Source organism: Muntiacus reevesi, chromosome 9, assembly GCF_963930625.1.
Source record: "Muntiacus reevesi chromosome 9, mMunRee1.1, whole genome shotgun sequence".
In the NCBI taxonomy this organism is placed as follows: Eukaryota; Metazoa; Chordata; class Mammalia; order Artiodactyla; family Cervidae; genus Muntiacus; species Muntiacus reevesi.
The window spans coordinates 10509011-10524503 of NC_089257.1; the positions used below are offsets into that span (position 1 = coordinate 10509011).

A 15493-nucleotide genomic window follows, 5' to 3' on the forward strand; every position below is an offset into this window, starting at 1 on the left:
ACCACTGGGAAGACAATAGCTTTGACCATATGGAACTTTGTTGGCAGAGTTAAGTCTTTGCTTTTCAACACACTGTCTAGGTTTCTCATAGCTTTCCTGCCAAGAAGCAATCATCTTCTGATTTCATGGCTTCAGTCACCACCCACAGTGATCTTAGAGCCCAAGAAGAGGAAAACTTTCACTACGTCCACCTTTTCCCCTTCTATTTGCCGTGTACAATATTATGGACCTCTGCCCATAGTTCTTCAGGCACATTGTTTACTAGATCTAATGCCTTGAATCTATTCATTGTCTCCACTGCATATTCACAGAGGATTTAAGTCATACCTTAAAAATGAACATTCAGAAAACTAAGATAATGGCATCCTGTCCCATCACTTCATGGCAAATAGATAAGGAAACAATGGAAACAGTAAGAGACTTAATTTTGGGGGGCTTGAAAATCACTGCAGATGGTGACTGCGGCCATGAAATTAAAAGATGTTTGCTCCTTTGAAGAGAAGTTGTGACCAACCTAGGCAGCATATTAAAAGGCAGAGACATCACTTTGCCAACCAAAGGTCCATCTAGTCAAAGCTATGGTTTTTCCAGTAGTCATGTATGGATATGAGTTGGTCTATAAAGAAATCTGAGCACCAAAAATTGATATTTTTGAACTGTAGTGTTGGTGAAGACTCTTGAGAGTTACTTGGACTGCAAGGAGATCCAACCAGTCCATTCTAAAGGAAATCAGTCCTGAATATTCATTGGAAGGACTGATGCTGAATTTGAAACTCCAATACTTTGGCCACCTGATGCAAATAACTGACTCATTTGAAAAGATTCTGATGCTGGAAAGATTGAAGGCAGGAGGAGAAGGGAATGGCAGAGGATGAGATGGTTGGATGGCATCACCGACTCAATGGACATGAGCTTGAGCAAACTCCAGGAATTGACGATGGTGGGCTGCAGTCCATGGGGTCACAAAGAGTTGGACATGACTTAGGGACTGAACTGAACTGATACCTGGCTGGCCTAGTGGTTTTCCCCAGTTTCTTTAGTTTAAGCCTGCATTTTGCTATGAGAAGCTGATGAGCTGAGTCACGGTTGGTTCCAGGTCTTGTTTTTGCTAACTGCAAACAGCTTCTCCATCTTTGGCTGCAAAGAATGTAATCGAATCTAACACCAGAAAAAAAAAAAAAAAAAATGTTCTGCTCAAAAGAACCTGGAGTAATAGGCAAATTTGGCTTCAAAGAATAAAATGAAGCATGGTAAAGGCTAACTGAATTCTGCCAAGAGAATGCAGTGGTCATAGCGAACACCCTTTGTCAACCACACAAGAGACGACCTTGCACGTGGACATCAACAAATGGTCAATACCGAAATCAACAGGGTATTAGACCAGTTATCAAAACAGATTGTTAGAGCTATGGCTGAATGGCCAAGGTGGGCTATTAGGAAATCAACTTCAAGTCACTGATGAGGCCATGAGTCACTGGGCTCTTAGAATCAAAAACAGATATTAACTACTCACCTCTAATGAGGAACCTTCTGTTCCCAGTGTGTTCCTAACAACCCAGTGAGAAGAATTTATGGGTTTCTTTGCTCCTTTGAGACTCTGCCTGAGGAGAAATGATACAGTCTGATAATTAGATGCAAAGCATTTTAAAGCTTCAAGCAAAGCCAACGGGATGTCTGGGGATTATGCAGGACATCTTTACATTCCTATACAAATAAAGGTATGTTAGATAACTTTCCACAGTTTTCCCTGGTTAAGTTTCCTCTACTGCAACCCAGAGATCCAAAATCAATTGTATTAATTGAGCAGGCATTTTAGATTTTCTTGCAACCCTTAATTTTCTCCTCTTAATATAGCAGCTTTTCATGACTTCATGGCTGAGGATGTAATGGACAAAGGTTTGAACAAAGCTTATTGCACTGTTTTAAAAATTCACAAGGGAAAATAATATTTATGTTATCAACTCTCTCCTTATTTGTGGTGTTTTATTATTGTAGTATAATATACATACTAATGGAGCACGACCTGATGTCTCAGATGATAAAGAAACTGCTTGCAATGTGGGAGACCCGGGTTCAATCCCTGGGTCACGAAGATCCCCTAGAGAAGGAAATGGCAAACCACTCCAGTGCTCTTGCATGGAGAAGTCCATGGACATAGTAACTGGTGTTGCAGTCCATGGAGTTGAAAAGACTTGGACACAACTGAGTGACTAACACTTTCATACATATTAACACACTCGTACAATACACTTAAAACTTAACACATCTGTATAATCAGAATCCAAATTAAACATCAATAACAAACCCTAAACTAAAACATTACCAGGACTCCGAAAGAACCCTTTATTTTTCTTTTTACCATGAACTTTTCCACTAACACACACACACACACACACACACACACACACACACATTCATATAACCACTTCTCTGACTTCTAACAGCATAGATTATTTTCACCTATTTTTGTTATTTTATATAAAATAAATTCTGTATATGTTGCTCTTTTATGTGTATATGTCTGGCTTTTTTTAATGAATAATAATATATAGTTATAGATTGTTCAATGTTTATTTTGTGTACAATTCCATTTTGTGGATAAATCACAAATTAGTTAAACTTCATTGCATTGTTAAATATAAGGACTGCTTATAAGGAAGTTTATAATTAGTGACTCACTGGAAAAGACCATGATGTTGGGAAAGATTGAAGGCAGGAGAAAGGGATGACAGAGGATGAGATGATTGGATGGCATCGCCGACTCAGTGGATATGAGTTTGGGTAAACTCCGGAAGTTGGTAATGGACAGGGAGGCCTGGCATGCTGCAGTCCATGGGGTCGCAGAGAGTTGGACACAATTGAGCATCTGAAGTGAACTGAACTGAACTGAATTAGTGATACTGTGAGCATTCTATTTCATTCTATGTTTCAATAAAAATAAAACTTTTTTTCCATAAGTCTGAGTCTTTATAAAGTAATGAAAATTGGATTTTTGCCCTTTATTTATTAAAGATAATCATTTGTAGTTTATAAAAATGATGTACTAATGTTATGCAAAAGTTTTTATAATGGTAATTAAAAAGTTACTCCCACACTCCTTGTGTCCCTATTATTATTCAATCTAGAATGGCTTAATCTTGAATGCATTTCTATTTGGGTACATTCCTTATACTGAAATTGCTGAGTCATAGGAGAGTCATATTCAGTTTTATTAAATACTGCAAAATGAATTTCCAGAGTGGTTATAATCAATATGAATTCTCATTCGCAAATAGTTATGATTGCTCAGTATCTTAGTCAAGACTCAATATTTTCCATTATTTTCTTTCTAGTCATTCTGAATGATGCATACAGGTATCATTAATTTTAGTTTATTCTAATACTGAATGAAATTGGAAACATTTTCATGTGTTGAAATGTTATTTAGGTTATTTTTTTTCGAAAAAGCGCTTTTTCATGTCCTTTGTTAACTTTTTATTGTAATTCATGTCAATTATTTATTGATTTGTAGGAGTTATTTTTGTATTTTACATTGAATCTTCTCAGATGCACTCAATGTAAATAACACATGTCTGATTATGTATGTATGATGTGAATATTCGTTCACACTCTGAGAGTTTCTTGTTCATACCGTCAATTTTGATGTACAGAATTTCTTTAAATAGTCCAGTTAATCTTTTTAAATCTTATGGAGTTACTTCTTTGTGTGTTCTGCTTAACAATTGTACCTATTTCAATATCGCAAAGATTTCCTACTGTGCTTTCCTCTAAAGTGTTTATTGTTTGCATTTTCACGTTTGGATCTTTAATCGAGGTAGAATTGATTCTGCACAGCATATGTGCCGGAGAAGGAAAGGGCAACCCACTCCAGTGCTCTTGCCAGGAAAATCCCATGGACGGAGGAGCCTGGTGGGCTGCCGTCTCTGGGGTCGCACAGAGTTGGACACGACTGAAGCGACTTAGCAGCAGCAGCAGCATATGTGTAGGTATCTGAATCCTGTTTTTCCCCTAAAATAAATATGCAAATGACTCAATAGCATTTACTGAAAAGATACTTCTTTCTCCTTTAGAAAGCAGTGATTTCCCTAAGTCAGATAAGAGTAGATGACTGGATCTGTCTCATTCATCAGTCTTATTTCATTGATCAGTCTGTGCTCAGCAAACTGTTTTCTAAATTTCTAAAGCTTTATAACAGGCCTCAATGTCTGGTAATGTACCTTCTGCTACTTTACTCTCTTTCTTTAAGATTATCTTCACTACTTTTGGTGTTTTCACTTTCTGAATAAATTTTAATACACAAAGTGTCAGTATCTTATAAGTACAGATCAGTATCTTTTATGTTTGTATCTATTGGTATAATTTTTGGAGAGTCTGTCACTTAATGTTATATCCATTCATGTTTCATTTAATGTTATTTATACCCATTTATTTTTCTCCTCATTTGTTCCCTTCCCTCCCCTTCCCTTCCCTTCCCTTTCCCATTCTTCTTGCATTGCTGTGTATAATATAAAGTGACCTTATATAATGACCCATAACATCAGATTGTTTTTATTTAACACCTATAATGACTATATTTGCTCAAAACATGCTATTGCTTACCTTCCAGTACCCACTGTTACTTAGGAAAGGAACTGCTGCATCATAGAGAATGCACATTCTAAAATTTACTGTTTGCTTATTTTCCCAGTCTTTATAGCAACATACACTTATTCAGGCAACTAAAAGGGGTTTAGTTTCTTCACATTCTCATCAAAATCTCTAACTGTTCAAAGAAACTTGAGTTTTGCCATCTTGCTGGATGTGTAGTGAGATGGCTGTATAGACTTGACTTTCATTTAGCTAATGATCAGTGATGTTTCTGAACACATTTATATGTTTTTCGATATTTTGATGTATTCTTTTGTGAAGCAGTTCTTCAGATATCTTGCTCTCTTTTCCCCAATAGTCTGTCTAGCTCATACTGATTTTAGGAATTAGGATATCTGTTCTATTTTTACTTTTTTTTTTTTTTTTTTTTTTTTACAAATTATTGATACCAGTACTTTGTAGGGTGCACTTGTTTCAAATGTTCTCTCAAGATTTCCTTTTCACTCTCCTATGGTGTATTTTCATAATTTTGTACAGAGTGTTATTTTTCTATCCTTTAGAGTTATTACTTTTTGTCACTAGTCTTTGTTTATCACAAATCATGAATGTGTCTATTTATTTTTTGTCAAGAAACTTTGTGATTATAACATTTCTATTATGTTTTTATTAAGCAAGTAAATGACTTAAATGTCCATGGTTTACACAGGAAGCCTAATTGTACTAAGTTAATTTACTAAAAATATCTTCTTTCCTCATTACATTTCAGTTGAGTTTTTGCTTAAAATCAGGTGAAATTGTACATGTGAGTTTATTTTTGGACTCTATTTTCATTTAGTTTATTCGTCCTGTTCAAAGTTTCATTGATGGCACACTCTTTAAAAATAATCTGGCTTTAAAAAAGACATTGAATACAAGCAACTCCTGCAGCTCAATTCCAGAAAAAATAAATGACCCAATCAAAAAATAGGCCAAAGAACTAAACAGATATTTCTCCAAAGAAGACATACCAATGGCTAACAAACACATGAAAAGATGCTCAACATCATTCATTATCAGAGAAATGCAAATCAAAACCACAATGAGGTACCATTGCACGTCAGTCAGGATGGCTGCTATCCAAAAGTCTACAAGCAATAAATGCTGGAGAGGGTGTGGACAAAAGGGAACCCTCTTACACTCTTGGTGGGAATGCAAACTAGTACAGCCACTATGGAAAACAGTGTGGAGATTTCTTAAAAAACTGGAAATAGAACTGCCATATGACCCAGCAATCCCACTTCTGGGCATACACACCGAGGAAACCAGATCTGAAAGAGACACGTGCACCCCAGTGTTCATCGCAGCACTGTTTATAATAGCCAGGACACGGAAGCAACCTAGATGCCCGTCAGCAGACGAATGGATAAGGAAGCTGTGGTACATATACACCATGGAATATTACTCAGCCGTTAAAAAGAATTCATTTGAATCAGTTCTAATGAGATGGATGAAACTGGAGCCCATTATACAGAGTGAAGTAAGCCAGAAAGATAAAGACCAATACAGTATACTAACACATATATATGGAATTTAAAAAGATGGTAACAATAACCCTATATGCAAAACAGAAAAAGAGAAACAGAAGTACAGAACAGACTTTTGGACTCTGTGGGAGAAGGCGAGGGTGGGATGTTCAGAGAGAACAGCACTGAAACAAGTATACTATCAAGGGTGAAACAGATCACCAGCCCAGGTTGGATGCATGAGACAAGTGCTCAGGGCTGGGGCACTGGGAAGACCCAGAGGGATGGGATGGGGAGGGAGGAGGGAGGAGGGAATCCATGGCTGATTCATGTCAATGTATGGCAAAAACCACTACAATGTTGTAATTGGCCTCCAAGTAATAAAAATAAATGGAAAAAAATTAAAAAATAAATAAAATAAAATGCCACTTAAAAAATTTAAAAAGGCATTGATATCTGTTATTGGCACTCCTCTGGATTCTTTCTTCACATAACATACTCTCCTGACTACTCTAGATCTTGTGCATTTCTATATAAATTCTGATGCCAACTTAAGTCTTAAAAATGGAATTTTGATTGCTCTTGCTTTAAATATATAGGAAAATTTAGGGAGAACTGATTTCATTATATTTAGTTCTTTCAGCCATTGAACAGGGCACATTGCTGCTTTTATGTTTACTTTAATATTTCTGTAATGTATTTGTAGTTCCTAGCAATGAACTCACTCAAATCATTCATTAGTTTTCCCTGAGTATTTTACAGACTTTTTCTGGTGTAATGAATTGTTGAAAAATTTGCTTTAGCTTGTTTTATGCTAGCATATAGCAAAATAACTATTTTTGTATGCTGACATTATAGCCATCAACCTGGTAAAATTCACTTCTTATTTCTAATATTGTAGCTTGAATTTTATTTTTGGATTTTTTATTAACACATATCCACTTGAGAATAACTTCCCTTTTGTTTTTGTTTCCCCAAGCTTAAAAATGTTTGTTTCATAATTTGACAGAAATTTGAGATGGCAGCAACCATAAAGGGGATATAGCTAATGTTTCATTAAGGCAAATATTTTTGATATATTGCTCATTGTTGAACTCACCAGTTAAAGAATACTAACTGCCATCTTCTACTTGTCAGGATGCCAGTGTGATGGGCACTAGTATTTAAAAGTTCTGTAATCAGTTTCAGTTCAGTTCAGTTGCTCAGTCGTGTCTGACTCTTTGCGACCCCATGAGTCGCAGCACGCCAGGCCTCCCTGTCCATCACAAACTCCTGGAGTTTACTCAAACTCATGTCCATCGAGTTGGGGATGCCATCAAGCCATCTAATCCTCTGTCATCCCCTTCTCCCCATGCCGTCAATCTTTCCCAGAATCACGGTCTTTTCCAATGAATCAACTCTTTGCATGAGGTGGCCAAACTATTGGAGTTTCAGCTTCAGCATCAGTCCTTCCAATGAACACCCAGGACTGATCTCCTTCAGGATGGACTGGTTGGATCTCCTTGCAGTCCAAGGGACTCTCAAGAGTCTTCTCCAATACCACAGTTCAAAAGCATCAATTTTTTGGTGCTCAGCTTTCTTCACTGTCCAACTCTCACATCCATACATGACCACTGGAAAAACCATAGCCTTGACCAGACAGACCTTTGTTGGCAAAGTAATGTGTCTGCTTTTTAATATGCTATCCAGGTTGGTCATAACTTTCCTTCCAAGGAGTAAGTGGCTTTTAATTTTATGACTGCAATCACCATCCGCAGTGATTTTGGAGCCCCCAAAAATAAAGTCAGTCACCGTTTCCACTGTCTCCACATCTATTTCCCATGAGGTGATGGGACCAGATGCCATGATCTTAGTTTTCTGAATGTTGAGCTTTAAGCCAACTTTTTCACTCTCCTCTTTCCCTTTCATCAAGAGGCTCTTTAGTTCCTCTTCACTCTCTGCCATAAGGGTGGTGTCATCTGCATATCTGAGGTTATTGCTATTTCTCCTGGCAATCTTGATTCCAGCTTGTGCTTCCTCCAGCCCAGCATTTCTCATGATGTACTCTGCATATAAGTTAAACAAGCAGTGTGACAATATATAGCCTTGACGTACTCCTTTTCCTATTTGGAACCAGTCTGTTGGTCCATGTCCAGTTCTAACTCTTGCTTCCTGACCTGCATACTGGTTTCTCAAGAGGCAGGTCAAGTGGTCTGGTATTCACATCTCTTTCAGAATTTTCCACAGTTTATTGTGATCCACACAGTCTAAGCCTTTAGTGTAGTCAATAAAGCAGAAATAGATGTTTTTCTGGAACTCTCTTGCTTCTTCGATGATCCAGCGGATATTGGCAATTTGATCTCTGGTTCCTCTGCCTTTTCTAAAACCAACTTGAACATCTGGAAGTTCTCGTTTGACATATTGCGAATACATACACACAAAAACATTTTATTAAAAGACACAAGAATGTCTTTAAAAAATGTTTAATGATAGATATAGTTTAAAAAAAAAAAAAGGCTTCCCTTCAATTGAAACATAAACACTTGGCAAAGTGAGAACAGTGATCTGGACTTGAGTGTCTTGCACTGAAATTTGAGGTTAAGCCAAAGTTGACACCAGAAGAATGATCACAACTTGAACATCTACTGTTGACACAAGAAAAACCATTTTTAGTTTGCATGCTTTTCATACATTATTGCTTTTGAGTAATTTGTCACATAAAATAAACAGTTGCATATAATCTAATTTATTATGCATGCCTTTTACATTTACTTTTATATGGGGATTTTGCAGAGATTTTTCCACACCCTATGCAGAGCACCTTTTACTTCCTTGTTCCTCAAGCTGTAGATCATAGGGTTCAGCATGGGTATGACCAAAGTGAAAAATACAGAGGCCATTTTGTCAGTATCAAAAGAGTGGCTGGCCTTGGGCTGCATGTACATAAAGGCTAGCGTGGCATATAGTACAACTACCACTGCCAGGTGAGAGCCACAGGTGGAGAAAGCCTTCTGCCTGCCCTGTGCAGTGTTCATTTTTAGGATGGCCTTAAGGATCAGTATGTAAGACACAAGGACTACCAGGAGAGATGAAACCAAATTAAACACGGAACAGACCAGTATGAACAGCTCAATTTCCCATGTGCTTGAGCACAGCAAAGTTAGCAAGGGGAGACTGTCACAGTAGAAATGACTGATGATGTTATGGCCACAGAAGGATGAAAGAAATATCTTGATGGTAGTTATCAGAGAAACAGAGGTGCTGTAAACATAGGGGACGGCGACCAGCACCCAGCATACTCTCGGTGACATCACTACTGTGTAGAGCAGAGGGTTGCAGATGGCCACGTAACGGTCATAGGCCATTGCCGACAGGATGAAGAGTTCACTGATCATGAACAAGATGAAGAAAGTCAGCTGTGTAGCACACCAGTGGTAAGAGATTGTGTTTTGATCAGCTATGAAATTTACCAGCGCTTTGGGTCCCACAGATGTGGAATAGCCCAGATCGATGAAAGCCAGGTTTCTGAGAAAGAAGTACATGGGTGTCTGTAGCTTGGAGTCCACCTTGGTGAGAACGATCATGCCCAAGTTTCCCACCGCCGACACTACATAGATGGTGAGGAACAGCACAAAGAAGGGAGCCTGCAGCTCAGGCCGGTCTGTGATTCCCGTGAGGATGAATTCAGCAAGCATCGTTTGATTTTGATTGTCTGTCCAGGCCATCAAGGAAAGTAACTGTGGGAAGAACCATAAGAATAGACAGTGGGGTTCAGAAGATACCACCTGATAAAAGTTTAGTATGCAAAACCATTATGTGTAAGACTAATCTAATTATTTTTGATGGAGTGATATAAAACAAGACTCAGCTCCATCACTGAACCTGGAACCAAATTTAGAAACCATCATAAGGTAAGATGGAGCTCCCTGGTGGCTCAGTGATACAGAGTCTGCCTGCAATACAGGAGAGGCGGTTTGGTCCTGGAAGATCCCCTGGAGAAGGAAATGGCAACCCACTCCACTCTCCTTGCCTGGGAAGTCCCATGGACAGAGGAGCCTCGCAGACTACAGTCTATGTAGTTGCAAAGAGTCAGACACAGCTACACCACCAGCACCAGCATCATAACCTAAGATATATAGTAGTCATTTTATTTTTTGTCTCATGTACTGGTTCTCATTGCAAAATATACACAATTCCTTTATGGCTCTGTTAGCAAAATATCATTATAAACATTTGGGCCGAAAGGGAAACCTGATTTTTTTTTCAAAAATATTTTTCAGTTGAAATACATAAAATTGTTAAAAATGTATCAAATTTTAGAAAGAGTTATAATACAAAGTAACAGTCCTTTCTTTCTTTCCTTTGGAACTTCAGTTCCAGTCTCTGAAGAAAACTATTTAGCAACTTATTTGATAGACTTTGATTTACTTCTCTTCAGTGTAACCTTACATATTCAAACGTTATTTTCATTCCAATATCCATTTTGTAAGAAATTGTACTAAATTGATTATCTCCATAGAAAATGGTGAAATTGAATCTTTAGTTCATCCATATAAAAATCAGTCACAGACTGGTCAAGAACTTTGTATTAAAAGAAAAATTTTAAACTCACAGTGCTGAAACTGAAGCTCCAATATTTTGGCCACCTGATGCGAAGAGCCGACTCATCAGGAAAGACCCCGATGCTGGGAAGGATCGAAGGCCAAAGAGAAGGGGCAGCAACAGACAGGATGGAGAGACGGCAGCACCTACTCAGCGTAGCGGATCTGAGCAAACCGCGGGAGGCGGTGAAGGACAGAGCAGCCTGCTGCAGCCCTCGGGGTTGCGGAGAGCAGACGTGACTCAGGGGCTGAGCAACAGGAGTTAAACGCTAGAGCTTCCGGCTGTCACTAAGCAAATATAAATGTCAAGAAAACCAAACACAAATTTGCTTAACTTGGGAGATGAAATCTGCCTCATACAATTCATTCTTTCTAAAAATCTATTCACAATATTAACAAATTACTTACGAAAAAGACGAAAAGCAAACATTCATTAGCAACAATGAGACAAGAAAGAGGGGAGAATCTAGGGCTTTTAGCTACAGCAGTTTTACTCAAGGAAAAGAATTTTTCCACAGAAGCTTGTGTATTGTGGCAAACCTTTTCATTCAAATTATGTTGTACTTTACAAATCCTTGGAATTCTGAAACTCAACTGAATTGATTTGTTTTTTCATTTAAAAATTATCTTTATTAAAGCAGTTTGAGATAAAGTCCTATGGTATTGAAAATAAGAAAAACTTTCAATTCATGGGCATGTTTATGACTTGGAGGAGTTTGACTTCCTAACTATGAATCTGACACTCAATCTTCTGTGTCTGGGTCTTCATGTGATGAATTAAAGAGCAGGATGGTTTATTTGTGGTTAGAGCCTCCTCAAGTATAATCAGAGGAATATTCACTTCTCTATGTAACAAGAAGCTCTTATCTTACTATCATCATTATATACTTTCATCTGATTCTGCCCACATCACCCCTACCAAAGAATCAAAGCACCAACTGGAAAAAGAAACAGGAAATTTGAACAATAAGACTGACCTTTCTCTGACAGAAGCACAAACTTCAGAGTTTCACCAGGACTTGGGGAATGAATGGATGCAAAACCCATTAATTACTATCTTATGCAAACTCAAACACCCAGTCTTAGCTATGTATTCTAAAACTTTGCAAACAGTCTCAACTGAGATACATGGGTTGGTCAGATTGAGAATATTCTCTTTCAAAAGGCAGACAGAAAAAACTAAGGAGGATAAAAAAGAAGAAGAATCTTGAATGAGTCTTAAAGTAGGTCAGGGTCAGCAGTCTTTAGGTGAGTTAACATCGGCAGAAATATTTACACCATTATTTTAAAAGTATGAAAGGACAACAATACTTTCTCATTCAATACAGTTAATAAGGCCAAAAGTCCTTATCTTCCCTTTCCTTATTTTGTAAAATACACCATATTTTCTCAATCAGGGAGCACTAACTCTGCAATTATGTAGCACTAGTGAAGGTCATAAAATCAGTCTGAATCTTTTCCAATTACATCTTTGGAATTTGACAAATACTGCATGTGGCAAATCCTCCTTAGGAAACACCAAAATTTTATAACTTAAGATGTCCAGTATTATACTCACCAAATATGGAATTCAGTGTCAATTGCTAAACCACTATTATGTGGCTTTTTATAATCCATGAAGATTATTTAAAACTGTACCGCTTCATTATAATGATATCACATGATGCTAGGTTCTCAAACATGCAGAAATTCTATCAGCTGAGTAACACAGTTTGTGTTTTACTTGTGCTATGTATCTGGGAGCTGTGGAGAGATGTAGGGAGGTCTTATGGCCTCTTCTTCTCACCCTTCAAAAAATAATTCTTCCTATTCAATTCCGATGTGTGCAGTTTGCAACACAAAACACAAGAGATCAAGAGGAAAGCTTCTCTTAAGGCATTTAGATTAATGAGAGTGAAGAGGCAATACCCTAGGCTAGATTATGAAGTGTTTAAGGTGTGGCAAATTCACAAATACTAAAACTGTAATGAATGCACTAGATTAAGAAATCTTCCAAAGATTGATATTTCTTGACTCTTATTGGTATTGATTTTAGACTCAGTTTTGCTCCACTATATATATATAATGCCTTCAGCCTCATTACCCATATAAAATTAAATTTGATACAAAGGTGATAGGGTCAAAAACCTCCTATCATGGTGGTGTGGAGGACATAGTACCCTAAGTAAAAAAGTCTATTTTGGAAACCAGGGACAAGCAAATGTCTCCTTCCTGTTGCATGGGTTTAAAAGGGCCAAGTCAATGTAGCCCACACAGTCCATGTTAGTAGAATTTTCTGACATCTGTGCAAGGAGAGAATACTTGCAAACAGGAAAGAATAAATTAACAGCTTCATCTCTGTATAGGAGCTGAATGCCTCTTGAGACAAAGGGCAGAAGAGATTGACCTTTTTGGCATCCCAAGATCCTTCTGCCTGCGGGTGTGGTGGGAGCCGGTGAAGGAACCATGACTTTGAAGGCAAATTCTAAAGATGTCAATGTGATTCCTCAGCATAATTTTGATGAAGAATGACCCAGAGAAGGAGTAAAAGAGGAACCAATTGCAGCTTCTTAGAAAATGTTTTTAAAAGTGTATTCTATATTACTTTGCCTTTTCCATTGACTTAACTGCAAATATCACTGTAGCAGACACAGCTGTCTTCCATGCTGTGTGTTTGAGGTCACCTCTGAATTGACCTGGGCTTCTCTGGTGGCTCAGACCGTACAGAATCTGCCTGCAATGCGGGAGACCCTGGGTCGATCCCTGGATGGGGAGGTGCCCTGGAGAAGGGAATGGCTGCGCACTCCAGTGTTCACACCTGGAGAATTCCATGGAGAGAGGAGCCTGGTGAGTTATAATCCATGGGGTTGCAAAGAGTCAGACGTGATTGCTTGACTGACACTGTCTTTTTCTTTCTGACTTGACCTACAGCCAAGATAGATTGTTTTCTGACATGCTGGTTGCTTCCCATCTCTAGTGTTTGACTTCATTTCCTGAGGGCAAAGGGATCTTGCTTGGACCCCACCCACAGCAGTTTGTAAGGTCCTGAGATCTAACGTGTTAAGAGAAATATTAAACTAATAAGCAACAGGACTCAATGGATAAAAACTCAAACTTTTCTAGCCCTCTTTTATGCAGGAAGCTAAAATATCTTAAGTAATTGAAATTTAGTTGTATGCAGCAGTAATTTTTCTTTATTGCATACTTTGTTAGCTTTCTCCCTAATCAGGGGAGTCTCTTGTTGCTTATCCCTCATTTTTGCTTCCTAAAATCCTCTACCAAATAAACATTAAAAGTCCAGCTCTTTGCCTCAGAGTCTTCTCTTGAAACTTACACTCTGACCATCACCGCCTCATATGATGTTAACAGAAAGAGGCAACAAATATATATATATATATATATATATACAGCACAAATAGAACTTTATGGAGCCATAATAATAATAATAATATTGTCTTACTCTATAACTGAAAGTTCTATCAGAAATTGTTACCATCTGAGGCATAGACGGTTCTTTAGTATCAGAAAGTCTGGCCTGTAGTCAGCGTCTTTGCATAAACTGCATTTTAGGTGGAGCTTTCAAAAAATACCTACACCCCCTTCAGAATGTTTATGGTTTTAGAATCCCAGTATAGAGTTAATAACAAATAGAAAAAAGTATTGTTTACTATTTCCAAAAATATAATAATGGAGTAGTAAAATATATCACTTCTCCATAAATCAGTTATGATGAGACTATTATTCATGGACTAATGTATTGGGTCTGGCATCAGTGACTAAATTCATCTATAATTTTAAACTGAAGATAGAAATCAAGAATTGTGACTGGAGCTAACCTAGTAGTCAGCCATCCACTCACCTAAAACAAGGAATGCCTTCTTGTTCTGCTATACGGTTAGTAGTCTGACTGCATTCAGAGCAATTTATGAATGTCCCTCCCCTTTGAGACAGTCCCCCAGGAACTTGAATGCAATTTATTGATTATTCCCAAAGCATCTAAGAACATGAAATGAAGCCAGTAGTCTTCGTTTATTATTTTTGATTTCCCTATTGAGGAAACACTCTTTTAAATGCAATTCACATGCTTTTCTATTCTTAATTATTGCACACTCAAATATCTAGATTTCAGTTTATCATTCATTGGGTAAAACCTTTAATCATCCATAAATTACTTCAACAGTCACTATTTTCCACCATGACTTCTGCCCAAGTTTATGACTGAGGATAAAGACAAAGCTCTTTAAACATGTCCTAGAGTGGTTCTAAAGACTCAGAAGGAATACAAATTATGAACATGCATGTAACCCATTTTTCATTTTTAAGGGACTAAATTGAGTTAATCATACCCTAATTCTGTATCCTATAATCATCTTCAATCCTCATTTGCCATCCCCACCCCAGTTTTCCTTCCTCATATAGGCATCTTCTCAATGAGAGCTGATATACACTCTTAAAAAGAAATACAGTTGTATAATGTAAATATAGTATATGCTTTAGAACACTCATGTTGTCATTTAACTTGCTTTGATGCTTGAAGAGTCTCATTCAACTCTACATTTTTGAAACACATTCATTCTACTGTGTGTGTGTGTGTGTGTGTGTGTGTGTGTGTGTGTGTGTGTGTGTGTGTGTTGCTCAGTCATGTCCAACTCTTTGCAACTCCATAGACTATAACCCACGAGGCTCCTCTGTCTGTAGAATTTTCTAGGTAAGATTACTAGAGTGGGTATCCATTCCCCTCTCCAGGAGATTTTCATAATGCAGGGTCTGAACCTGGGTCTCCTGCATTGCAGGCAGATTCTTTATCATCTGAGTCACCAGGGAAGCCCCATTTTAGTACAAAGA

At 37.8% G+C, this 15493-nt stretch overlaps 1 protein-coding gene across 1 annotated transcript; it reads right to left on the reverse strand.

Moving 5' to 3' along the window:
* Positions 1–8842: 8842 nt before the first annotated feature.
* LOC136174626 (olfactory receptor 8K3-like) lies at positions 8843–9793 on the reverse strand. Its single transcript, XM_065944800.1, has one exon. It carries the CDS (start codon positions 9791–9793, stop codon positions 8843–8845), a length of 951 nt encoding a protein of 316 aa, XP_065800872.1.
* Positions 9794–15493: the final 5700 nt, after the last annotated feature.

Coding starts and splice junctions, on each gene's coding strand:
- LOC136174626 (XM_065944800.1), bottom strand. CDS start 9,793: ATGGCCTGGACAGACAATCAAAATCAAACGATGCTTGCTGAATTCATC.